Source organism: Mobula hypostoma, chromosome 25, assembly GCF_963921235.1.
Source record: "Mobula hypostoma chromosome 25, sMobHyp1.1, whole genome shotgun sequence".
NCBI classification, from domain to species: Eukaryota; Metazoa; Chordata; class Chondrichthyes; order Myliobatiformes; family Myliobatidae; genus Mobula; species Mobula hypostoma.
In genome coordinates, this window is record NC_086121.1 from 21,774,994 (window position 1) to 21,799,943 (window position 24,950).

The following is a 24,950-nucleotide window of genomic DNA, read 5'->3' on the forward strand; positions in this document are numbered from 1 at the left end:
TACAGAAGAGGCATTGAGGCTCTATATTCAGTTAAGCATGGAGTTATTTTGCTGTTTAATGGCAGTGACCCATACTTTTTGCTTTCTGAAGCTGACATTAATTGCATACTATGTTGACAGGTTCCTCCATTTTTTTTTGCCCTCATTCCGCACAAAAAATTGTTGTTTTTGAGAGAAGACTTAGGTTGGCTTGGACAGGACGTTGCACTGTATGTTCTCCACGCTGGATACGAGCTCCGCATTAGGTAGTTTTCTCCTAAGCTCTGTCAAGGACACCGCTGATCAGACTACAAGCGTGGTACTGTTCGTGTACAGAGCATGCTTGCCTTGCACGTTTAAAGAGGCTCAAGCTGCCGGCCGTCGTTGTGCCGAAATGCATGCCAGATGTTACAGCTGCAAGTCTTAGACAGATGTCAATGACCGTGTTTCTTCAGCAACTCGGTCCTGAAGGCTCCCAGAAACTGAACTGCGTGTTGCCATGGCAACTTTTTTAAAGCTGGTTTTTGTTTTGCATTGCAGATGTTTAAGTGGAACAGGACATAATTCAGTGACCGTGAACTCAGAATAAGCTGCTGCTTCCAGCTGTTACCAGGGCAAGTGGCATCGACGTTCATGGATGGTCTGGTCCCGTCGGTGACCTGTGCAACTTTCTTGTATTGCATAAACATACCTGGGTGTGTTTCAAATTATGGAGAAGGAGGAGTGTTGGATGGAGGCTATATTCTTATATATATTAATCAGCTTCTGAAATGTGACAGTGGAGATGGAAATGAGACCCAGAACCTCCTAGTCCTTGCCCCCAATCCTGTGAAACAGACACGAGCAAACCTACTTCATTTCCTGAGGGAACATCTGAAGGATGCCCATCGAATTTTCCGTCACCAACCATGTGAAAAGTTCCTGACAATCATCACATCCTCCCCAGCAATATTGAAGGCTATACAGTTCAAACCCCACCGGTTTCCTTGTCTGCGTAAGTCTAGGGAAGACACACTCCGGTCCCGCCAAAACCTGTAAGATTGAAACGGCTCTCCCACCACAAACCCCGGTTTGTGTGGATGCCGTGTAATTTGCAACCCTGTTACAACTCAGTGCCAAGAAGTAACAGACAGCACCCTGCATGCAATTAAAGGAATTATATTTATGAATCTTAACTCAAGGGTCAGTAAAGAAAAGAAAGAAAAAACCACAAGGAGCCATTATAATTAAACAGTCAAACGTGCGCAAAGATGGAGCTCAACTCTTCCAGAAGTTATATTCACCAATTGTCAGTAGACCTCAGCATCTTGCTCCATCGAATCACGGTCCCCCACCAGGTCGAATCCATCGAATGTCTCCAGTGTCTTCTCCCTTCATTTCCCGCCGAACAATGGACCCCAGCTCACACCGGTGTCAGGCGCACGACAGAAAACCCACTCCCCTGATTGGATGGCTCACATTCCAAAGCACCTGTCATCTGCAACCATAATCCAAACACCACTTCGCAGGCAGTGAAACCTTTCCCAGTGTGTTGCACAATGGTTCACGTCTTTAAGCAACCTGGATGAACAGGTAGTCGTGAATGGGATTGGAGACCAGCTGTGCAGGTGAGGCTCTGCAGCAAGTTGGAGAGGAGAAGGTTAGAAGGTTTCTAACTTGTGGAAGTGATAGAAGATCACGTTTTACCAACACGGTTGTAATGAATCAGGAAGATAACCAGTGCACCCCAGGAGTCTTGTCTTTCCTATTGTGTCGGTTAAGAGGGTAGTAAGTTGATGTAGGTATTAAGTTTTGTTAAGTTCTACCTTTGATAGGTTAGTGAGGTCAGTCTAGGGTGTGGGGGTTAGGAACAGTAACCACTTCCTGGCAAATCAGTGCAACACTTGAAGAATTTAAACTCAAATGATTAAATGCATCTAATATTTTAAAAATTCAGTGGATAATAATGGTTACCATGGAATTATTGGATTGTTGGAAGAATCCAGTTGTTCACCAGTGTCATTCTGGATGGGAAACCTGCCGCCTTCAACCAGCCTAGCCTTTGTGTGACTCCAAGCCAGCCATACCCTGGATTTAGTTCTCTAGACGAGCACGTCACTTCAATAAACCAAAATGTCAATTGAAGCTACAGTGTGCTGCTGTTTTTATAACTAGACCGCTGAAGTGTGTTCATGACTATAGTTCACTTCCTCATCGATCAAGATCTAGAATTTGTTTCCTTATAATGTAGTGGAATTGATACCAACTGCGGCAAAGTTTAAAAAGGGAACAGTACTTGTTCCCTACATCTTTGCAAGCTTTGGTTCACTCCTGACATCAAGTTAGAGGACACCGCATTTCATGGTCTAGTGAATTTGCTGTGGCATTGGTCAAGGTAAGGAAATGGTGTGTTGTTTGAAAGAGTTGCTGGGCATGGTAACGGGATTGCTAGGAAAGCATTCACAATGCGATTGGATAGACTTGAGTGTTCAGGGGCAGTGGATACTTGAATCCTGAGGAAATACATCATGAGTATTTGGGTAGGTTGAGGTGATGAGGTGCAGGTCATGTCAGGTCAGGATTTGAGCTGGTATCTGGGACACTGGGCAGTTTGGCAAAGGTTGGGCGAGTGAATGGTTATAGTGCTAGTAGGCAGTGGGAAGTGTCTTTGAGGTCAGCAAACAACTTCCTTACACCCTGAGCTGGAGTGGTCAGATTGTTATAAGTAAAGCACGGCTGTGCACTATCAAAGCTTTACTCTTTGTCGGAGAAGGTTTCATAATCTGACATGTATTTTATTTTCAAAAAAATGTGAACACAGCTGGATAGTGTGAGGGGCGACTATTCCTGTGAGGATTCCGTCTGGTCAGGCTCTTGGGGTTTTTTTTAATCTTGGTCCAGTTAACTGCAGGCGTGAGGGAGGGTCGTTTATCCCGGGTTTCCATCAGCCTGCTCCAGCACAGTGTCTGATGCATATGAAGGCATCGGCTGAGGTGGAGGAGAGCAGTCAACCAAAGCAACTCTCCCCCCGCCCCCCCAGTGCTTTAATGGTGTTTCATTGCCTTTGTGTGAAATTCACTTGTGATTTATATTTCAGTTCCCCATTATTGAAAATAAATTTATTTTAAAAGACAGTCACAGTCCTGAACTGTGTCTTATGGTTAGTGCAAGGGCTTAGGCATTTATGAAGGTGCGTGGAGCACAGGAATTGGGATGTTACGTTAAAGTTGTATAAGATGTTGTTGAAGGCAAATTTGAAGTTCTGGGCACCTACCTGCACAGGAAAGGTATCAATAAGGTTGAAAGAGTGCAGAGAACACTTTTTAAAAATTCATTTACGGGATGTGGGCGTCGCCAGCGAAGACAGCATTTATTGCCCATCCCTGGTTGCCCTTCAGAAAGTTGCACTTCGAAGGATGTTTTTGAGAGGACCTGAGTTATAGGTTAGGACACTATTCCCCGGAGCGTAGGAGAATGATTTGAAATTCAGCAGAGGTATGACGGGTACAGACAGGGTCAAATGCAAGCAGGCTTCTTCCACTGACGTTCAGAGGTCATAGGTTAAGAGTGAAAGGTGAAATATTTGAGGGGAACCTGAATAGGAACAACTTCACTCAGACAGTGGTGAAAGTATGAAATGTGCTGCCAGAGGAAGTGGAGGATGTGGGTTTCATTGCGACCTTTTATTCTCCATACATAAGAGGCAGAACAAAAGTTCATCAGACCGACTCCTTGACTGCGAGGACTGCTGTGTGAGAAGAAATCTAATGACGTATTATTGTATATTTCCTCATTCAGCCCATCAGGTCTGCACTGTCTCGGAGTATTCTCATCCGTTCCATTCCCCGTGTATCTCCCTGCAACCAGTTCTCCCGCGCAAGCCCAGCAACACACATCCTCGGTTCTCCTCACCTACCGGGTGATCACCTAACAGCCAGCACATCTGTGGGATATGGGAGTAAGTCAGTGCATCCAGGGAAATGCAGACGTCACGGGGAGAGCGTATGAGCTCCAGGCGGACATCACTGGAAGTGGGGATTGAACCTGGGATTACTGGAACAGTGAGACAATGACATAACCTGTAGTGCCACTGTGAACCTTTGGGTATTCTGCCTGGGTTAGACAGGTCGCTGGGGAGTCCAGCATGAGGGATATGGGAGATATTTGGAGTGAGATGAGTAATTCTTTCCACGTGGGGCTGGTGTCCCTGGAGTTCGCGAGCACAGAGGTCAAATCGCTGAATATCTTCAGGAAGCAGGGAAATAGATTTCTGGACTCAAGGCATTGAAGGGTATGGAGATGGGACAGGAGCATGATATAGGCCTTCCCTGGGTTGTTTTATGGGCATACAAAGTTGATTTCATCCACAAGTCAGGAAATACAGAAAATCATTCTGTGCAATAACCTTATCTCCACAGTATTGTAATGTAAGGTCAATTAACATGAATTTCCCCTAGCTAATATCAATGTTACAGAATCAGGATGTCCTAGCTCATTGGCTGGTTTTAATAGGCTCAAAGTATCAGCGGATGTTACATTCTTCAGTAGAGTTTCATAGCACAGTGATTGCTTGCCAATTTCCGAAGCAACTGTCTTAAGCGGCCTCCCGCAGTGAAACTGGCGTCCTGACTTCAATGGTGTCTGATTACTGTGGGGAGGTTGCATGCAAACAAGTTCTTTTTTTCAAGACTGCTTGAATTTAATAATATTTCTGGGAGCTCATTTGAACATGCTGGGGTATCCATAATGCAGGCATAAGTATCTTAGGAAGGATCTTTGTTGGGGCAGTGGATCAGACATGATTGTATTGAATGGCTGAACAGTCCACTGCTTTTTGTTTCAATTACTGTAGCTGATAACTGCCTGTACACTGTCATGGAATTGGTTTATTATTGTCACATTACCAAGCTTGTTGTGTATACTGTTCATATGGATTATACAGATTAGGGCAGAGTGGTACCATACTGGTTAACATAATGATACGACAGCACCTGTCGCTGTCTGTAAGGAGTTTATACGTACTCCCTGTGATCGTGTGTGTTTCCTCCCACATTCCAAAGATGTACAGGTTAATAGGTGACGTGGGCTCGTTGGGCTGGAAGGACCTGTATCTCTAAAATAAAATAAAATAAATCAAATCATTACACAGTACATTGAGGTAAAGTAATAATAATGCTGAATAAAGTGTAACAGCTACCGAGGAAGTGCAGAGCAGGTACAGTAAACGATAAAGTGCAAGATCATAATGAGGCAGATTGTGAGGCAGGGATCCAACTCACCACACTAGGAAACCATTTAATGGTCTTACTACAGCAGGGTAGACGCTACTGTTGAGACTGGTGCTGTGCTTTCAGACTTCTACATTTTCTGCCCAGTGGAAGAGGGGAGAGAAGTGATGGTCTGGGGTGGCTGGAGTCCCTGCTTACGCTGGCTGCTTTGCTAAGGCAGCAGGTCCACAGAGGGGAAGTTGGTTTCGGTGATATGCTGTGTCTTGTCCACAGCTCTGCAGTTTGTTGCAGTCATTTGCAGAGCAATTTTTCCACTGAGGCAAGGGGAGAAAGAAACCAGAGGACATGGGTTAAGGGTGAGGGGCGAAAAGTTTAAAGGGAACATTAGCAGGGGCTTCTTCACACGGAGAGTGGTGGGAGTGTGGAATGAGGTGGTAAATGCGGGTTCTTTTTTAACATTTAAGAATAAATTGGACAGATACATGGATGGGAGGTGTATGGAGGGATATGGTCTGTGTGCAGGTCAGTGGGACTAGGCAGAAAATGGTTCGGCACAGCCAAGAAGGGCCAAAAGGCCTGTTTCTGTGCTGTAGTTTTTCTATGGTTTTAATTGCCAAACCAAGCCCTGATGCTTCCAGATAAGAATCTCTTCCGTGGAGCATCACTAAAAATTGGTAATGGTTCAAAGGGACATGCCAAATTTGTTTAGCCTCCTGAGGAAATTGGTGAGCTTTCTTATCTGTGGTGTCAACAGGGTTAGACCAGGACAGGCTGTTGGTGATATTAAAAACATAAACACGAGGAATTCTGAGTGTGTTGTTGGTGATATTCACTCTTCGGAACGTGAAGCTCTCAACCCTCTCAATCTCAAGACCATTGATGTAGACAGGAGCATCTGACACCACTCCCCCTTTCTGAAGTTACTGACTGGCTTCTGTGTTTTGCTGGCACTGACAGAAAGGTGGGTTTCATGACACCATGCTACAAAGTTCTCTATCTCTTTCCTGCTCGTCGTTATTTGAAATTACGTCCCGCTACGGTGGTATCACCTGTGAACTTGTAGATGGAGTGAGAACAGAAACCTGGCCACACTATCGTGAGCGCATAGCAAGTTGAGTATTGTTGACTGAGGACACAGCCTTGTGGGGCACCAATGTTTAGAATAATCGTGGCGGAGGTGTTACTGCCTATCTTCACTGCTACTCGGGAAGTCGAGGATCCAGTTGCAGAGGGAAGCATTGACTCCCAAGGTCTGGAGTTTGATTGGAATACTGATGATGAGTTTGAGTGGAATAATAGTACTGAAGGCAGAACTGTGGTCAATAAACAATAGTCTGAGGTAGGTGTCTGTACTGTCCAGATGCTCCAGAGATGAGCGTAGGGCCAGAGAGATGGCGTTTGCCAAAGACTTGTTTCGGCAATTGGTAAAATGCAGAGGACTGCGGTTGTCTGGGAGGCTGAGAATGTCCTGAGCACTAACAAGATGTCATTGGAAGAGATGCAAACTCCCTCTGCTGCACTACCATAGTGTCAGAACACTGATTCAGGCCAGCCTCAGCACACAATAGGGCAGGTCTATAGCCAAAGTCTCCCCCTTGTGATGCGCAATACATAGATTTGCAATAGGAGCTCTCAATATGATGAGATAGTAGGAGGAACATCAGTAAAGAGGAGACGAGAGGCTGAAGTCCCATAGTTGTTACTGATCCAGCCCAGGCGTACCAAAGCTACTTAACTGATACCCATTCACCTCCAGTGCTGTCAGCCCATATTGAACAGCTAAAGATATCATTCTGGCCAAGTTCTACGACTGTAGCCAAAGCAACGATGCTCTGGACATGGGACAACCTCAGGTCTTGCTGTTGGAAATGAATGTAGGCAGTGGGCACCCTAGCACTCTACCTAGGTACTTCAAAGTCCAAAAATTTTATTAATAACGAGAACATGAGATAAAGTCCTTAAAGTGAGATCATTGGTTGTAGAAGCATTTCAATGATGGGGCAAGTGAGTGTAGTTATCCCCTTCTATTCAAGAGCCTGGTGGTTGAGGGGTAGTAAGTGTTCTTTGACCTGCTGGTGGTGCGAGTTCTGAGGCGCTTCAATTTCCTACCTGATGGCAGAAACAGGAAGAGGGCATGGCCTGGCGGGGTGGAGATCTCTGATGATGGATGTGGCTTTCCTACGACAGTATTTCACATAGATGTGCTCAATGGTTGGGCGGGCCTTACCCATGATGTACATCCCATCTTCTGTACTCAGTGCCATGACAACTGAGGGTAACCATGCCAAATACCTTCTTCATCACCCTGTCTACCTGTGTCGCCACATAGGTTTCCATTTACCATTTACAATGCAAGTCCTGCTCCAGTTTAACTTACCAAAATACCCCACACCTTGCACTTATCCAAGTTAAATTCTACCTGTCATTTCTTGGACCACAGGGTTGAGAGGGGTAAATAAATCAGGCATGGTTGAGTTGCAGCTCAGGCTCGATGGGCCAAATGGCCTATTTATCATGACCTTCCCCAATCTATTTTTCTCCCTCCTTTCCATTCCCCCTTTCTGCTCCCCATGTGCGTTGTGTGTTAGTAAGAGCCGCTGGGCAAAGTTACCCACAATCTTCCTGATTGTGGTTAGAAGGCATTTCCTTACGTAAAACAAAAGGCAACTGGCCAATGAACTTCTGCACGAACAGGAAAGTGAGGGGATTCTAAGGAAAGCAATGTGATCCACACCTGTCACCCTACGTCATTAACCACACCAGCGGCTTAACGGCAGGCTGATGGGGATGATGCAGTCACTGAGTGAAAACACAAACTCAACGTTTTAGAAACAACTCTCCATCAGATTTCTGAATGGAATTGAACCAACTCATGAACATTACCTCAGTACTTTTGCTCTCTCTTCGTATTACTTACTTAATATTATATATACAGTATCTATAAAAAGTATTTGCCCCGTTGGAAGTTTCCATGTTTTATTGTTTTACAACACTGAATCACAGTGGATTTAATTTGGCTTTTTTGACACTGATCAACAGAAGAAACTTTTGTGTCGAAGTGAAAACAGATCTCTACTAAGTGATCTAAATTAATTACAAATATAAAACATAAAATAATTGATTGCATAAATATTCATCCCTTTTAATATAACACACCAATTCATCACTGGTGCAGCCAATTGGTTCTAGAAGTCACATAGTTAGTTAAATGGAGATCACCTGTGTGCAGTCAAGGTGTTTCAATTGGTTGCAGTAAAAATACACCTGTATCTGGAAGGTCCAGCTGGTGGTGAGTCAGTATCCTGGCAAAAACTACACCATCAGACACAAAAACATTCCAACCAACTCTGCAATAGCTTATTGAAAAACACGTCAGGAGATGGATCCAAGAAACTTTCCAAGTCACTGTATCTCCATCCCTTGGAGTACAGTGAAGTCAATCAAGAATTGGAAAGAATATGGCACGGCTGTAAATCTGCCTAGAACAGGCCATCCTCAAAAACTGAGTGACCGTGCAAGAAGTGGACTAGTGAGAGAGGCCACCAAGACACCTATGACAACTCTGGAGGAGTTACAAGATTCAGTGGCTGAGAAGGGAGAGACTGCGCATCCAACAACTGTTGCCGGGGTGTTTCACCAGTCACAGCTTCATCTCCCATGGCAAAGAGAAAGCCACTGTTGAAAACAATAAAACATGAAAACTTCCAAAGGGGGAGGGGGTGAATATTTTTTATAGGCACTGTATATTTCTTACATCACTTATTTTTTTATGTATTGCAGTGTACTGCCACCACAAAACAACAAATTTCACAACTTGTGTCAGTGATACTAAACCCGATTCTGAAGCTCCTCTTAATGGTTCTCTCTGCACTTTGCGTAGAGCCTTCCAAGAATGTGTCAGTATGTTGAGTATTGGAATCAAAGGCCTCTGGCAGAAGGTCACCGGTGCCTCTAGTTGTAGATCCCTCCGTAGCTAAAGCGGAATTATGATTGGAGATGTGAGCATCTTTGCTGCTGTTAGCAATGTGCATTTCAGGCTTTGCAGCAAGCTATGGTGGTCACTCCCTAAAAACAATTTAGCATTAGTCTGAATTCTGTTGTCATGGAGATCCTGGGAAAGGTGGGACAGTGCTTTGGCAGGAGTCCACCAGCCTGTGTGGTTTGCTAGTTCAGCTGAAGCCACGTCCCAGCTCTCAATCCATGATCTTGTAAGTTACAGTACTTTTGGTCTTCATCCAGACAGCCTTTAAATTTGAAGGGTTTCTCCTTCCACCACCTTATCTAGTAATGAATTCCAGGCCCCAAAACACCTTTCCATCAACAACCTACCAATTACCTTAAATGCATGGCCATAGTGTATTTGAGCTGCTCGCTGAAGGAAATTGGTACTTTGTCTTTACCTTCTACTGGGCGTTTTGTCAGTACCTCCAGTTGAACTTTGTCTTTTTGTGTGTTTCTCCCTAGCTGTCAGTCTGTGGTTTTGTATTGCCATGTGCTCCTGTCCCTGCTCCTGCTCTACTCCGGCCCCTGTATTACTGAGTACTCCGTCTCTCACCTGTTTCTCATTATTACCTGTGCTGCTGCCACTGTGTCTCATTGTGCTCCACCTATCATCTGCCTCTCTGTTTATTGCTCAGTGTATTTCAGTCCTGTGTTTTCACCTGTTTGTTGCCAGATTGTGCCAGTGAATTTTCCTGAGCCTTTCCAGCATTTGTATCTGTACTCTGTCCGTCTGAATATTGACTTTGCCTGTTTCCCGAATCTAGTGTTTGGATTTCTCTGGATGTTTTGATCTCTCGCTCTGACGCCGACTTTGTTTGCACCTCAGGATTTGTTGCTCAATTGATATCACTGTGTGCCCAGTGCTGGGTCTGCAATTAGATCTCTGCTCCAGTGTCTTGACACTTTTCTTATTTTTTTCACACCTCAGTTACATCCTCATTGTTTTTTTCTGTTAGAACCAATCCTAGCACCTTGTGTTTCTAAACAACAAAGTTCCTCCCCTCATGCCCATCCCCAGTATATCGATTATTTGTGGACCGTGTGTATTCTCCTCCCATTGCGTCTCGTCTCTCTGGAGTGGGATGGCTGGCTAAGTGCAGAGTTTGAGCTTTGGATGATGCACTGTACGAATTGGAAACTTCGCTCCAGTTCCTTGGCTTATATAGGTGAAGGAAAGAATAAACAGAAAATGATAAGGCGCCAAGAGTTCACTGTGATTTCAATGAAGTGACAATATGGCGACTGCTCCCACCAAAGTGGTAACTTCCTGCAGAACAGCTCTTTCAGTTTTTTGTTGCCACTGAATAGGATGAGAAAACTGAGCTGCAAAAATTTAATCCAAGTCAAATTCAAATCATCTCCAAGGATGAAAGGGACAAACTTGTATTCCTCTCTACTTCTGCAGCATAATGTATCTAAATATTCTATGTTCACACCATCCCATTCATTTAGATTGTCAAAGGCAGTCAAAGTTTAAATAAGTGTATTATCAAAGTGCATATACAGGAGTGAGATATATCAGTCAGTTGAGTGGTGTCGCAGCGACAACCTTGTGCACAACGTCAACAAGACCAAAGAGCTGATTGTGGACTTCAGGAAGTGTAAGACGAGGAAACACAAACCAATCCTCATAGAAGGATCAGAAGTGGAGAGAGTGAGCAAATTCAGGTTCCTGGGTGTCAGTATCTCTGAGGACCTAACCTGGACACAACATATTCATGCAGCTATAAAGAAGGCAAGACGGCAGCTATATTTCATTAGGAGTTCGAAGAGATTTGGTTTGTTAACTAAAACATTCAAAAACTTCTTCAAATGTTCTGTGGAGAGCATTCTGGCTGGCTGCATCCCTGTCTGGTATGGGGTGCTACTGCACAAGATCGAAATAAGTTGCAGAAACTTGTAAAATTGGTCAGCTCTATCATGGGTACCAGCCGCCGTAGCATTTAAGACATCTTCAAGGACCGGTGCCTTAGGAAGGCAGCATCCATCACTAAGGATCCCCACCACCCAGGACATGCCCTCTTCACACTGTTTCCGTCAGGAAGGAGGTACAGAAGCCTGAAGGCACACACTCGGCAATTCAGGAACAGCTTCTTCCCCTTTGCCATCCAATTTCTAAATGGACATTGAACCCATGAACACTACCTCACTACTTTTTATTTCTGTTATTTTGCGCAACTTATTTTAACTTATCTTTGTAATAGACATATATATATATACACATTTAATGTAACTCAGTTTTTTTCTATATTTATTGATCATGTATTTCATTGTACTGCCGTAAAGTTAACAAATTTCGCAATATATGCTGTGGTATTAAATCTGAGTCTGATGTCACCACATACTACTTTGGGATTCATTTTCCTTTAGGAATTTACAGTAAAACAGAAATACAATGAACAGCTATACATAAAGACTGACAATCAATTTGCAAAAGACAAACCTTGCAAATATTTTTTAAAACTCATAATAAGTAAGTAATATCGAGAACATGAGTTGTGGAGTCCTTGAAAGTTAGTCCATAGATTGTGAAATCAGTTCAGTTGAGATGATTAGATTAGATTAGATTAGGAGGACACTCAGTCCTCGTTTATTGTCATTTAGAAATGGATGCATTAAAAAATGATCCATTGTTCCTCCAGAGACATATCACAGAAACACAGGACAAACCAAGAATAAAACTGACAAAACCACATAATTATAACATATAGTGCAAAGCAATACTGTAATTTGATAAAGAGCAGACCATGGGCACGGTAAAAAAAAGTCTGAAGTCCGGATAGCCCCATCATCTCACGCAGACGGTAGGAGGGAGAAACTCTCCCTGCCATGAACCTCCATGTGCTGCAAGCTTGCCGATGAATTGGAAGCACCCGACCGCAGCGGACTCTGAGTCCATCCGAAAACTTCGAGCCTCCGACCAGCCCTCCGACACTGAGCACCGAGCACCATCTCTGCCGAGCACTTTGACCCTGCCCCAGCCGCCGAGCAACAAGCAAAGCCGAGGACTGGGAGCCTTCCCCTCCGGAGATTCTGGATCACACAGTAGCAGCGGCAACAAATGGGTGAAGTTATCCACACTGGTTCAGAAGCCTGATGGTTGTTAGAGCATCGAGAAGAAAGCATAGCCTGGATGGTGGGGATTCTTCATGATGAATGAAGAGTGCTGCTTTCTTGTGGCAGCTCTGCTTGTAGAGGTGGGGAAGGCTTGATTTTGATATTAAATTATTTCAGATAAATAGCTCAATCAAAGAGGGTGGACTTCAAAGTAAATTTGAACCCTGAGATTCATTTTTCTTGCAGACATTCAGAGTAGAACAAAGAAATACAACAGAGGTTCAGGTGGCCTCAAAGTTCAAAGTAAATTTATTATCAAAGTACATCTGTGTCACCATATACAACCCTAAGATTCAATTTTCTTGCCAGCATTTACAATAAAACAAAGAAATAAACACAATTGAAGAAAAACTACACACAAAGACTGACAACCAGCGTACTGACAACAAATTGTGCAAATACAAAACAGAATAATAATAATAAAAAGTAACAGAAGAATAAATATCGAGAATATGGATTGTAGATCCTCGAAACCGAGTCCACAGTGTATGGAATCAGTGTGTGTGGGGCCAGTGAGGTTATCCCCTCTGGTTCAAGAGCCTGGTGGTTGAGGGGTAATAACTGTCCCTGAACCTGGAGGTGTGGGCCATGAGGCTCCCGTCCCTTCTTCCTGATGGCAGCAGCGAGAAGAGACCGTGGCCTGGATGGCGAGGGTGGTTGATGATGGACGCTGCTTTCCTGCAACAGCTCTCCTTGCAGATGTGCTTAATGGTGGGGAGGACATTACCTGTGGTGGACTGCGCTGTGTCCACTGAGCTCTAACATTTGAGGGCATTGGTGTTTCCATAACAGGCTGTGGTGCAACCAGTCAGTATACTCTCCACCGCACATCTATAGAAGTTGGTCAAAGTTTTAGATGACATGCCGAACGTTCACAAACTTCTAAGAAAGTAGAGGCACTGCCATGCCTTCTTTAATGGCACTTGTGTGCCGGACCCTGAGTAGATCCTCTGAAGTAATAACAGCAAGGAATTTAAAGTTGCTGATCCTCTGGTTTCCTCCTCCTGTCATCAATGACCGGCTCTTTGGTTTTGCTGACATTGAGTGAGAGGTTGCCGTTGTGGCTCCACTCAGCCATATTTTTCCCATCTGCCTCCAGTATGCTGTTCATCACCATCTTCGATTCGGTCAATAGTGGTGCCAGTATAAAACTTGCATATGGCATTGGAGCTGTACTTAGCCTCACGGTCACAGGTAGAAGTGAATAGAACAGGAGACTAAGCACGCAGCCCTGTGGTGCCCCAGTGCTGATGGAGATTGTGATAGAAAAAGGCATAGTCATAGTCATACTTTATTGATCCCGGGGGAAATTGGTTTTCGTTACAGTTGCTCCATAAATAATAAATAGTAATAGAACCATAAATAGTTAAATAGTAATATGTAAATTATGCCAGTAAATTATGAAATAAGTCCAGGACCAGCCTATTGGCTCAGGGTGTCTGACCCTCCAAGGGAGGAGTTGTAAAGTTTGATGGCCACAGGAAGGAATTACTTCCTATGATGCTCTGTGTTGCATCTCGGTGGAATGAGTCTCTGGCTGAATGTACTCCTGTGCTCAACCAGTACATTATGTAGTGAATGGGAGACATTGTCCAAGATGGCATGCAACTTAGACAGCATCCTCTTTTCAGACACCACCGTGAGAGAGTCCAGTTCCATCCCCACAACATCACTGGCCTTACGAATGAGTCTGTTGATTCTGTTGGTGTCTGCCACCCTCAGCCTGCTGCCCCAGCACACAACAGCAAACATGATAGCACTGGCCACCACAGACTCGTAGAACATCCTCAGCATCGTCCGGCAGATGTTAAAGGACCTCAGTCTCCTCAGGAAATAGGGACGGCTCTGACCCTTCTTGTAGACAGCCTCAGTGTACTTTGACCAGTCCAGTTTATTGTCAATTCGTATCCCCAGGTATTTGTAATCCTCCACCATGTCCACACTGACCCCCTGGATGGAAACAGGGGTCACCGGTACCTTAGCTCTCCTCAGGTCTGCCACCAGCTCCTTAGTCTCATTCACATTAAGTTGCAGATAATTCTGCTCACACCGTGCAACAAAGTTTCCTACCAAGCTCACCAGATTCTCACTTTTTCCACCCCAAAAGAGTATTAAGTCATGTTGAAGTCACAATAAACCATTAAGGTGAAAGTTTAATATTATTCAGTTATTCCACAACATGAGCTACAGATGAAGAGTCAAATCAAATTGTTTCAACATTTGTGTAGTGAACAACTGACTTAATAGGAAATAAGGCAATTCAAAATGCCTCTGTTGCTGAGGCCCGGTAGCTGTTTTCTTTAATCTAAATCTTGCATTGGAACAAGATGAAAGGTTTTGATAAACCCATGATGTGTTTCATTGAGGTATGTGCTTGTGTTGCGTGCTTTTTTATATCTGCACATTGGCCAACCACAGAGCCTTAATTCCGTGGCCTGTCTGCATACAGAATTCGACTGAGGTAAATTATTTGTCACCGCTAAGTTGTGCCGAAGAAAGTCGCCGGCTCAGGGTGTTTGAGCCGTAGGCTCCCACTCCCACAGGGTCCCGGGATTCAAACCTGACTCCACTCTGGAAATACCTCAAGAGCTGAGAACCAAACCTGGAAAAGAAGAATTGGCCATACTTGGTGAGTATTAAACATAAATCTACAATATCTAGATAGTTAATAACGCAATGTTCGCTGACTAGACGTGGAATATGTGTAAAGATCTGAAGTGCAAAGCAACTGGTGCCCATCCTGTCAATGACCAGGTCTCGGTCACTGCCTCTACAGACGTGTTTTTTTTAAAAAAAGGAAGTTGTACATTAAAATCTGTTTTTTCTCTTAATACAGACTCAATCATTTGACATCAATATTTTTCATCTTTCATGCATTAATGTGGCTTTTGGACTATAGAGTAAATGAGTTGGCGATAAAGTTAGTGGATCTGACAGGAAGGAATCTAATGGCTTTGCAGTTTCAACTTATTGGTTTATATTCCATGAAAAATGTAGGAAGGATGCACCAGCACACACTTGTTCAGGATCAGAATGAAGTTTATTCTCACTGACGCATGTCACAGAATTTGTTGGTTTGCAGCAGTACAGTGCAATACATTTAAAAAGAAATCTGTAGGTTACAATAAGAAAATTAAAAGTAGATAAAGGAATACAGATTTTGGTCTATTCTGATATGCCATCTACAGTCAGAGTTGTACAGCACAAAATGAGCCCCTGACACCACTAGGTTCATGCCAATCTTTTTACCCTTGTACTCTCAGCCCATCGGACTGCATTAGGTCCATTGGATTAGAATGGTTAACTCATTCTATTGCCAGACATTTACTGCACCAATTCAGCTCATTTATTTATTATTTTTATTATTTATTGACATACAGTGTGAAATAGTTCCTTCCGGCCCCTTGAGCCGCAAAGCACAGCAGCAACCCCCCCCCCCCCACCGACCCAATTTGATCCTAGCCTAATCATAGGACAATTTACAACCGGAACGTCTTTGGACTGTGGGAGGAAACTGGATCACCCAGAGGAAATCCATGCAGTCACGGGGAGAACGTACAAAATCCTTTACAGGCAGCGGCAGGAATTGAACCCGGGTCACTGGTACTATAAAGCATTGTGCTAACCACTACGCCACCATGTCGGAGAGGGTATCAGAGAGCAAACACACAATAGTTCACTCCCTTAACGGGAAGGTGCCTAATCAATGTACGCTCCACTGGCAGCCAGTTGGAAGCTGCCATTTCTTCCAGAACAGAGCTGCAGAGGTGGAAGGGCAGCTTAAGCTGCCCCTGAGCTTTGTACCTTTAACGGTAATATATTGGGCAATTTATTTTGAGAGATGTAACGGAAGCTGAAGAACTCCACAAGGGTCAAAAAACCTCCACCATTCACAGAAAAAGACATAGTAAACTTCAAAAAATAATGCAGATCTAGAGGGAATGAAGAGCTGCAAGAAATCAGCATGAGTGAAGTAATTAATATCTGAGAAATTAATGGTACTGCAAGGAATTGAGACCTCAGATTCTGAAAAACACTGGTGCAGACATTGGGGTTTGAATGGCTTAATCCAGTTACTTTCTGATGTTTTCATCTAAAATAGTTTAATCTTTCTCTTCGTAAACACGTGGAATTCTGCAGATGCTGGAAATTCAAGCAACACACATCAAAGTTGCTGGTGAACGCAGCAGGCCAGGCAGCATCTCTAGGAAGAGGTACAGTCCTGATGAAGGGTCTCAGCCCGAAATGTCGACTGTACCTCTTCCTAGAGATGTTGCCTGGCCTGCTGCGTTCACCAGCAACTTTGATGTGTATTCCTTAATCTTTCTCTGATGTGTTATCTCAAATGCAATCAATCAACGGATCTTTTGCCAGCCAGAATTCCCATTGCTCTGACCCTCATCCACAGACCTTACTTTGTGTTCCCATGAGCCAAGTTCACAGCCTTACAGATGCTGTCATGTCAACATTTATTAGAACTATCTCTCCTTATTTACCACTTTGTTTGCCCTTGCTGAGGACAAAATGACCTTGAACGTCTGTTCACGATCTTTGCTGTCATACAGCCATTTCTCTGTAGTGGTCATTAGATCAACCTCAGATATATACACTCAGTGGCCTCTTTATTAGGTACACCTACTTATTTATGCAAAATCTAATCAGCCAATCATGTGGCAGCAACTCATTGCATGAAAGCACGCAGCCTTGGTCAAGAGGTTCAGTTGTTGTTCAGACCAAACACAAGAAGGGGGAAGAAATGTGACTTTGACCATAGAATATTTGTTGGTGCCGAACAGGCTGGTTTAAGTATCTCTGAAATTGTGTATCTGCTGGGATTTTCACACACAGTAGTCTCTAGAGTTTACAGAGAATTGTGCAAAAAACACAAAAAAAATCAATGAATGGCAGTTCTGTGGGTGAAATCGCCTTGTTAATGAGGGAGGTCAGACTGCTTCAAGCCGACAGGAAGGTGACAATAACCACACACGCAGAAGAGTGTCTCTGAATGCACAATAAGTTCAACTGTGAAGCAGAAGGGCTACAATAGCAGAAGACCACAAATATGCATCGGTAGTCACTTTATTAGCTAGAGGAGATACCTAATAAAGTGGCCTCTCAGTATATTTTTTCTATGAATGCATCTTTCTTGTTACAAATGCATTTTTTCCATACATTGTAGTGAAATACTTGTTTTCCACTTTTCTAAATTGACCAGTAATTTGACTTTTAAACTCACCGCTGGATCTCAGGCAGAATCTGCGGAAAGTGAAACCATTAATGTTTCTGCATCAAGAGTGTTACAAACTTAATGAAACATCCCAGGCCCAACATATCAACAGGTTCTTTTCTCATTGATGCTGCCTGACCTGCTGGGTATTTCCAGGAATACACACATAGTGCTGGACAAACTCCACGTGCAGGCCAGGCAGCATCTATGGAGGGGAGCGAACAGTGAATGCTTTGGGCTGAGAAGCCGGAATGAAAAGGTGGGCTGAAGGGAAGGAGTACAAGCTGACAGGTGAAACCTGGGGAGGGGGAAGGTGAGTGGGTGGGCGAAAAGAGGAATGAAGAAAGAAGCTGGGAGGTGAAAGGTGGAAGGGATGAGAGGCTGAAGAAGGAATCTGATACGAGAGGACAGTGAACCATAGAAGAAAGGGAAGGAGGAGGGGCACCAGAGAGAGGTGATGGACAGGTGAGGAGAGCTGAGAAGGAACCAGAACGGGGCATGGAAAAAGAGAGCAGGAGGAGAATTCTAACAATTTTTGGTTTTGAATAAACCTCTATTGTCTAATCCAGGCCCTTATGCTCCTCTGACCCCACTCAGCCTTCATATGAATACCCAATAGGCTTAAAGGTCACTATTCAGGCTGTTGAGCTCATGCCAGCTCTTTGAAGAGCAATCCATTCTTTCACTCTGTCCTCTTAACACTCCGTGTTTATTTCCTCTAGATATTACTGGCTAACTGCGAAAATGGGCAAAAAATAGCAAATGGAAATTAATGCAGGCAAGTGAAACAGGCGGCACTTTGGGATGCGTAAGACTTGTGCAGTGAATGGCAGGGCTCTGAGGTGTGCTGCAGAACAAGGAGACCAGGGAATACAGGATCCATCGTTCCTGGGAAGTAGCATCATAGGTAGATAGGGTCATAAAAGGGGCTTCTGGCACATTGGCTTTCATAAATCAGCATTGAGGACACGAGTTGGAATGTTATCTTGAAGTTGTACATGTTTTTTTCACTCTTTGGGGTTTTTGTTTTCTTCTGTTTTGAGGATGTCTGTGGAGAGCAAGCATTTCAGGTTGTATATTGTATACTTTCCCTGATATTAAATGGAACCATTGAAGATGTTGATGAGGCTTAATTTGGAGCACTGTGTGCAGTTGTGGTCACCTACCTACAGGAAAGATCTCAGTAAGCTTTGAAGGGTGCAAAGAAAATTTACAAGGATGTTGCCAGGTCTTGAGGACCTGAGTTGAATAGGTTAGAACTTTATTTCTTCAAGTACAGAAGAATGAAGGGCGATCTTATGGAGGTATACAAAATTATCAGTGGCATAGATAGAGTGAATGCATGTTGTTTCTTCCCCTAAGTGAGACTAGAACTAGAGGTCATAGATTTAGGGGGAAATGTAAAATATTTAAGGGAAATTTGAAGGGGAAGCACTTCACTCAGAGGATGATGTGAGTGTGAAATGAACTGCAATCCAAGTGGTAATAGTAGGTTAAATTGTAATGTTTAAGAGAAGTTTGGATAGGTATATGAATAGGAGGGGGTTTGGAGGGATGTGTTTCGGGTAAAGTTAGATGGGACTAGGCAGGTCCAGTCGGCATGGACTAGATGGGCAGAAGGGTCTGCTTCTGTACCATAGCGATCTATATAACTCCTGACCACCTACTAGCTGCCCATTCTCCAGGGGGAGTCAGTAACGCACCTGTATCACTGGTAGTGCATGTAGGTCACACAGAGTTGGTGGTCAATCTTGCTTTCAGAGATATAGAGTGAGCAAAAAGCTCAAAAAATTTAATTTAACAGCTTATTTTAAGAGGTAATTAATATTGTGTCTACATTTGGGGAATTCTAAACTTTCTAATCTTGAATATTTATTGTCCTTGGGACATCCAGGTATAACAAATACTCACAACACGCTGGAGGAACTCAGCAGGTCGGGCAGCATCCGTGAAAAAGATCGGTCGATGTTTCGGGCCGGAACCCTTCGTCAGGACTGTAGGGGGAAGGAGCAGAGGCCCTATAAAGAAGGTGGGGGGAGGGTGGGAAGGAGAAGGCTGGTAGGTTCCAGGTGAAAAACCAGTAAGGGGAAAGATAAAGGGATGGGGGAAGGGAGGCGGGGAGGTGATAGGCAGGAAAGGTGAAGAAAGAATAGGGGAAAACACAATGGGTAGTAGAAGGAGGTGGAACCAAGAGGGAGGTGATAGGCAGCTGGGGAAGGGGGCAGAGTGACATAGGGATGGGGGACGGGAGGGGGAGGGAATTACCGAAAGTTGGAGAATTCAATGTTCACACCAAGGGGCTGGAGACTACCTAGATGGTATATGAGGTGTTGCTCCTCCAACCTGAGTTTAGCCTCATCATGGCAGTAGAGGAGGCCATGTATGGACATATCTGAATGGGAGTGGGAAGCAGAGTTGAAGTGGGTGGCTACTGGGAGATCCTGTCAGTTTTGGCGGACGGAGTGGAGGTGCTCAACGAACAAACTTCTGCTCAATATGATCACCTTCTTGTGTATAGATCCAGCGTATGCAGAGCCTTTAGAGAGGTTATTCATTGTGTATCTGCCTCTCCTTTCTCCATGAAATTTATGAATGAATCCTGAAATGATCACCCTTCCCCTAATATCATTAAAGAGATGTTAAGATACTCTCAGACGGCTGTAAAATATCACTTAGCAATATTCACAAACAAATGTCCTCCTCTTTGTCCTGGCAAATATCAATCTCTGAAACAACGTCTCTAAAATCGCAGACCTTGTCCTAATCTCATTAGTCCATCGAGACCTCCCTGTGAGGAAATTGGCAGTTTGTTCCTGTCAGCGGGAACACTTCAGGAGTATTTCCACTGTTTGGAAAGCCCTCCAGAAAGCTTGGATTTGGAAGCGTTACGATAACTGGAGCTCTTTACTTTCTGGAATAATTATTTAGCTGTTGGCTAATGTTCCTCTCTTATCCAAACTGTGCTGTCACTCCCCAACACAGACTTAACCAGAGACTAATGGAAATGTTGCTCAGGCAACGTACACTCAGTGGCTCCTTCATTAGGAACAGGAGTGGAACCTGGTGTGGTTTTCTGCTGCTGTAAGCCATCCACTCCTAGGTTCAACATACTGTGTGTTCAGAGATGCTCTTCTGTACCCCACTGTTGTTACAGTTGTTACTGCCGCCTTCCTGACAGCTTGAAGCAGTCTGGTCATCAATGTTCCCACTAATTTTTAGTAGTCAGTGTGCGCTAAAATCTTATGTTGTGCAATTTCTTTTTCCTGTGACAAAAGTATGTGCTCACTGAATGCACACGTGGCACAGTTTATGTAGCTTTACAAAATATTTGACATAAAACTGCACAGAATAACAACAAAATAACCTATTTAAGTCACTCAGTTATTTTTTCTCTCTCCTGTCTTTGGCATTTACCCATTCTTTGTAAACTTTATCTAGACTAATAGAACTTCCATCCAATTGATAATGGTCTTACTCTCAAAGGGTATTTCACATTTAAAGATGTCTTGTAGGGCATTATGTATCCCACTCCAATAGTCTTTGATAACAGGGCATTCCCAGAAAATATGATAATGGTTTGCATTTTGATTTCCACAATTTCTCCAGCAAACAGGGGGGTTATATATTTTGGGTATATACCTCAAGAATGGTTGAAAAGAGATAAATATTTAATGAATGTACTGCAGGTGGCTGGTAAAAGACCCTTAGCAGGAAATGGTTATCACAGGAAAGCCCAACTCTAAATGTATGGATTGAAATTACAATGGACATTTACAAAATGAAGATAACAGCATCTCTTAATCATAAGTTGGAACAATTTTATTCATACTGGAAAAATGGTTTAACTACATAACACCTCATAGGCCTGATTTTATTCTCACAAGTCAATGTATATGTTGTAAAAAAAAAATCACTCCCTACTCTGTACATAGTTTTCTTCTTTCGATTGTTCTTTCTTTCCTGTCCTTTCTATCAGATAAATATTATGTGGAGATTTGTGACAAATATGATTATATATGTACAATATCTGAAATACATCTTATGGAAATGTTTGAGGATGAAATTCAATAAAAAAATTACAAGAAAAAGAAAAACTTGGACAGGTACATGGATGGGAGGTGTATGGAGGGATATGGTCCAGGTGCAGGTCAGTGGGACTAGGCAGAAAATGGTTCGGCACAGCCAAGAAGGGCCAAAAGGCCTGTTTCTGTGCAGTAATGTTCTATGATAGCTTTTGATTCTCATTAACATATCCAAATGACATTCACCTAAACAGTTTCTCAGCTTGTTTTTGAGTTGATTCATTAGGCTAAAACCTCGCTCACAGTCCGCACTAGATGCAAGAACGGTTCCCCCAATGTCCATCAACTGCGCATGGTCGCAAAACTGTTCATTTTGAAGTACAAATGCCACCATTTGAGCAAAGTTTGAAATCAGTTTAGATTTAATTTTTTCTTGCATGGAAAATTTGAAATCATTAAACTTTCTAACTATTACAGTATTTTCAGCTAGAAAATCATGATATTTTAGACATAAGGCATTAACTTGCTCATTGCCAAATGTGAAGTCACAACCTGCAATTGCGGAGAAATCAAAAGCTGACCATTCTTGTACCTCATCTTCAGGAATCCTTCCTTCTAAATGAACACAAAGACTATTTATAAAGGTCAATAGCGAACTTGTATCTACTGTGATGTTTTCTTCACATTGTTGGCTTAACAAAACTTTAACTTTGTCACTCCACGAAACATTGTCTCCCAGATATCGGAATAGGACAGGTGAGGTGACGTAAATTAGTGACGTGCATTGTGGTATTTGAAAAACCAACTAACTAGTTAACAGAAACATTTAGCTGAAAGATTATTTTCAATAAGTATAATTATTAATTACTACATTATTTTAGGTAACTAACCTTTTGTGCGCACATTAATTTCCTTTGTGCGCTGGTTGAAAAACGTGTGCGTGCACATGCGCACAGCTTAGAGGGAACATAGCTGGTCATTCTCCTCTGACCTCTCTCATCAACTCATTTTCACAGAACTGCCACTCGCTGGATTTTTTTAAAAATTCTGCACACCATTCTCCGTAAACTCTAGAGACTGGTGTGTTTGAGAAAACCCCAGGAGATCAGCAGTTTCTGAAATACTCAAACTACCCCATCTGGCATCAACAATAATTCCACAGACAAAGTCACTTATACCACAGTATTTCCCAGTCTGGTGTTTGGTCTGAACAGCAACTGAACCTCTTGACCATGTTGGCATGCTTTTATACACTGAGTTGCTGCCATGGTTGGCTGATCAGATGTTTGCATCAACGAGCAAGTGTACAGTTGTACCTAATAAAGTGGCTATAGAGTGCATCCTTTTCCTTTGTTCTTTTCAGTGGATCATGATTTCTTGTTTAAGAATAGCAGTTTTTACTGTGTTGCCCATGATTAACAGTTTCCCTTTCCTTTATATATCCAGGCTTCAACTGCAGCCCTACCAAGCACAATTGGTGCCAGTGATCAACTGAGAAGGACAAAAACATGGACGGCTTGCGATCACCTTCCTCACCCAGAAACTGCAGCTATGAGGCTCACTTCCAGTACTATCTATTTCCAGCAGTCTATACCATTGTGTTTGTTCTGGGCCTGACTGGCAACGTCTCAGCCCTGTGTATGCTTATGAAGAACACTAAGAACACCAGCCCATCCTTCATCTACATTGCAAACCTGATTGTCGTGAACATCATTTACATTTGCACCTTGCCCTTTAGAATCCATTACCACATGAACAAGAACAACTGGATCTTTGGGGACATGACCTGTCGGATCACTGGGACCCTTTATTTTGCCAACATTTACATCAGCGTCACTTTCCTCAGCCTGATTTGCATGGATCGTTACATTGCAGTGGTCCACCCTAGAAAATACCTCAGGATAAGAAGCACAAAGATCCCGCGGGTGACCTCGGCCCTGGTATGGACAGTGGCCTTATCCATCATGCTCCCCTTAATCTTCAGCGGCTCACTGAACAACATCTGGGCAAACAACACAACAGCTTGCTTCGAGAACTTCAACGCTGAGGCTTACAGCAAAAAGATGGCGGTGTATCACATTATACCATTCCTCTTTGGTTTCTTAACCCCATTTACAATTATTATTATATTTTACCCCCTGGCAGCTAAGAAAATAGCCCAACTTAAAAGCAACATCCACAGGGAAAAGGCTTTGAGGATGATCTGGGTCATTATGGTGATCTCAATTCTTTGCTTTGTCCCGTATCACATCACCCACTTACTCTATTTCCTAGCTCGCCTGGACTTCATTCAAAACTGTGCTTTTGGTAACTTTCTCTACAAGATCCGGCGGGTTACCATGGCCTTGGTCAGCCTCAACTGCTGCCTGGACCCACTGATTTATTTCTTTGCAACCAACAAATTCAAGCTAAATTATGGAAGGAGAAGGAGAGCAGTTCAGAATGTTTACAGCATTGCCTGGCATCTTACTGAGGGTTGATACCAGTGCACCTAAGTAAAGACTCCATGGCTTGGGGTCTGAAGGAAAGACCAGCCTTGCTGAGTTTTGAAGTCGGTGCAAATGTTTTCTGGATCCCTACTGCACCGTGAGCTGGCTACCCAGAAACCACAGGACTGCTGCTCAGTGGAAAGGGCCACCCAGTCCAGATTTTTAAATCTTCCCACTCACTGTAGCTCAATTAGTCAGAACTCAGTTACTGTAGCTGCACTCTGCTACCTTGTTAATATGCAATGACGAAAATGTTTAACAAAACAATTACTTGCAGTATGAAATTTAATTTCCATTAGGTCACCACAGGTTTTTTTTAAGTGTGTTGCACCAGACTGTCAGCTATTCTCGTCTGGCCCGTGGTGTCAGGATTGGTCTCCTTTCGAATTAACTGGGTCACGATATGAACGTTCCTGACTTGACCCCTTTCTTCTATTTTTTTTACGAGGCCGAGTGGCTAGATCGACGTTCAACCCGGCACGGATGGAAAGCGTGCTCGGGGCGGGGGGGGGGGTGGCCCGACTTGGATTTGAGCTCAGGAGCCTTTGCTCTGGAGTCTGGGGCTGATGCCATTGCGCCACCAGCCAGCATTACAGGTTAATCACATTTATTAATAATCTACACATTTAAACATAGATTTGTGAGTTGCTAATATTCATTAAAGCTAAATACCATTTTAGATAAAACAGTGAGGGGGTGTTAGCTAAAGGAAAACTGTTTACTCTTAGAGAGGGATGTGTGGAACAAGAAAGATTAGCTTTAAAATGCAGGCTGCGTCATTAGAGATGATGGAAGGAAACAACTTCAAATGGAGGGACAGAGAACAGTAGCATAGCAGTTAGGGCAGCCCTTTTATCAGTCGGGGCGTTCGGACTTTGGAGTTCAATCCCAGCGCTATCCGTAAGGA

The 24,950-nt window shown here is 43.4% G+C and overlaps 2 protein-coding genes across 4 annotated transcripts in view; both read left to right on the forward strand.

The window, feature by feature from the left end:
- Nucleotides 1-6,044, forward strand: part of pusl1 (pseudouridine synthase like 1) — a 104,247-nt gene extending 98,203 nt beyond the window's left edge. For all 3 annotated transcript variants that reach the window (XM_063032928.1, XM_063032930.1, XM_063032929.1), the window contains one exon: nucleotides 520-6,044. In XM_063032928.1, the coding sequence (XP_062888998.1) occupies nucleotides 520-527 (8 nt within the window). In that variant the 3' untranslated portion in view covers nucleotides 528-6,044. The remainder of the gene's footprint in view (nucleotides 1-519) is intronic.
- On the forward strand, nucleotides 2,311-24,555 carry LOC134337719 (lysophosphatidic acid receptor 6). The gene is made up of 3 exons (XM_063032927.1): nucleotides 2,311-2,353; nucleotides 14,755-14,934; nucleotides 23,001-24,555. Exon 3 carries the CDS (start codon nucleotides 23,063-23,065, stop codon nucleotides 24,032-24,034), a length of 972 nt encoding a protein of 323 aa, XP_062888997.1. The 5' UTR covers nucleotides 2,311-2,353; nucleotides 14,755-14,934; nucleotides 23,001-23,062; the 3' UTR covers nucleotides 24,035-24,555.
- Nucleotides 24,556-24,950: the final 395 nt, after the last annotated feature.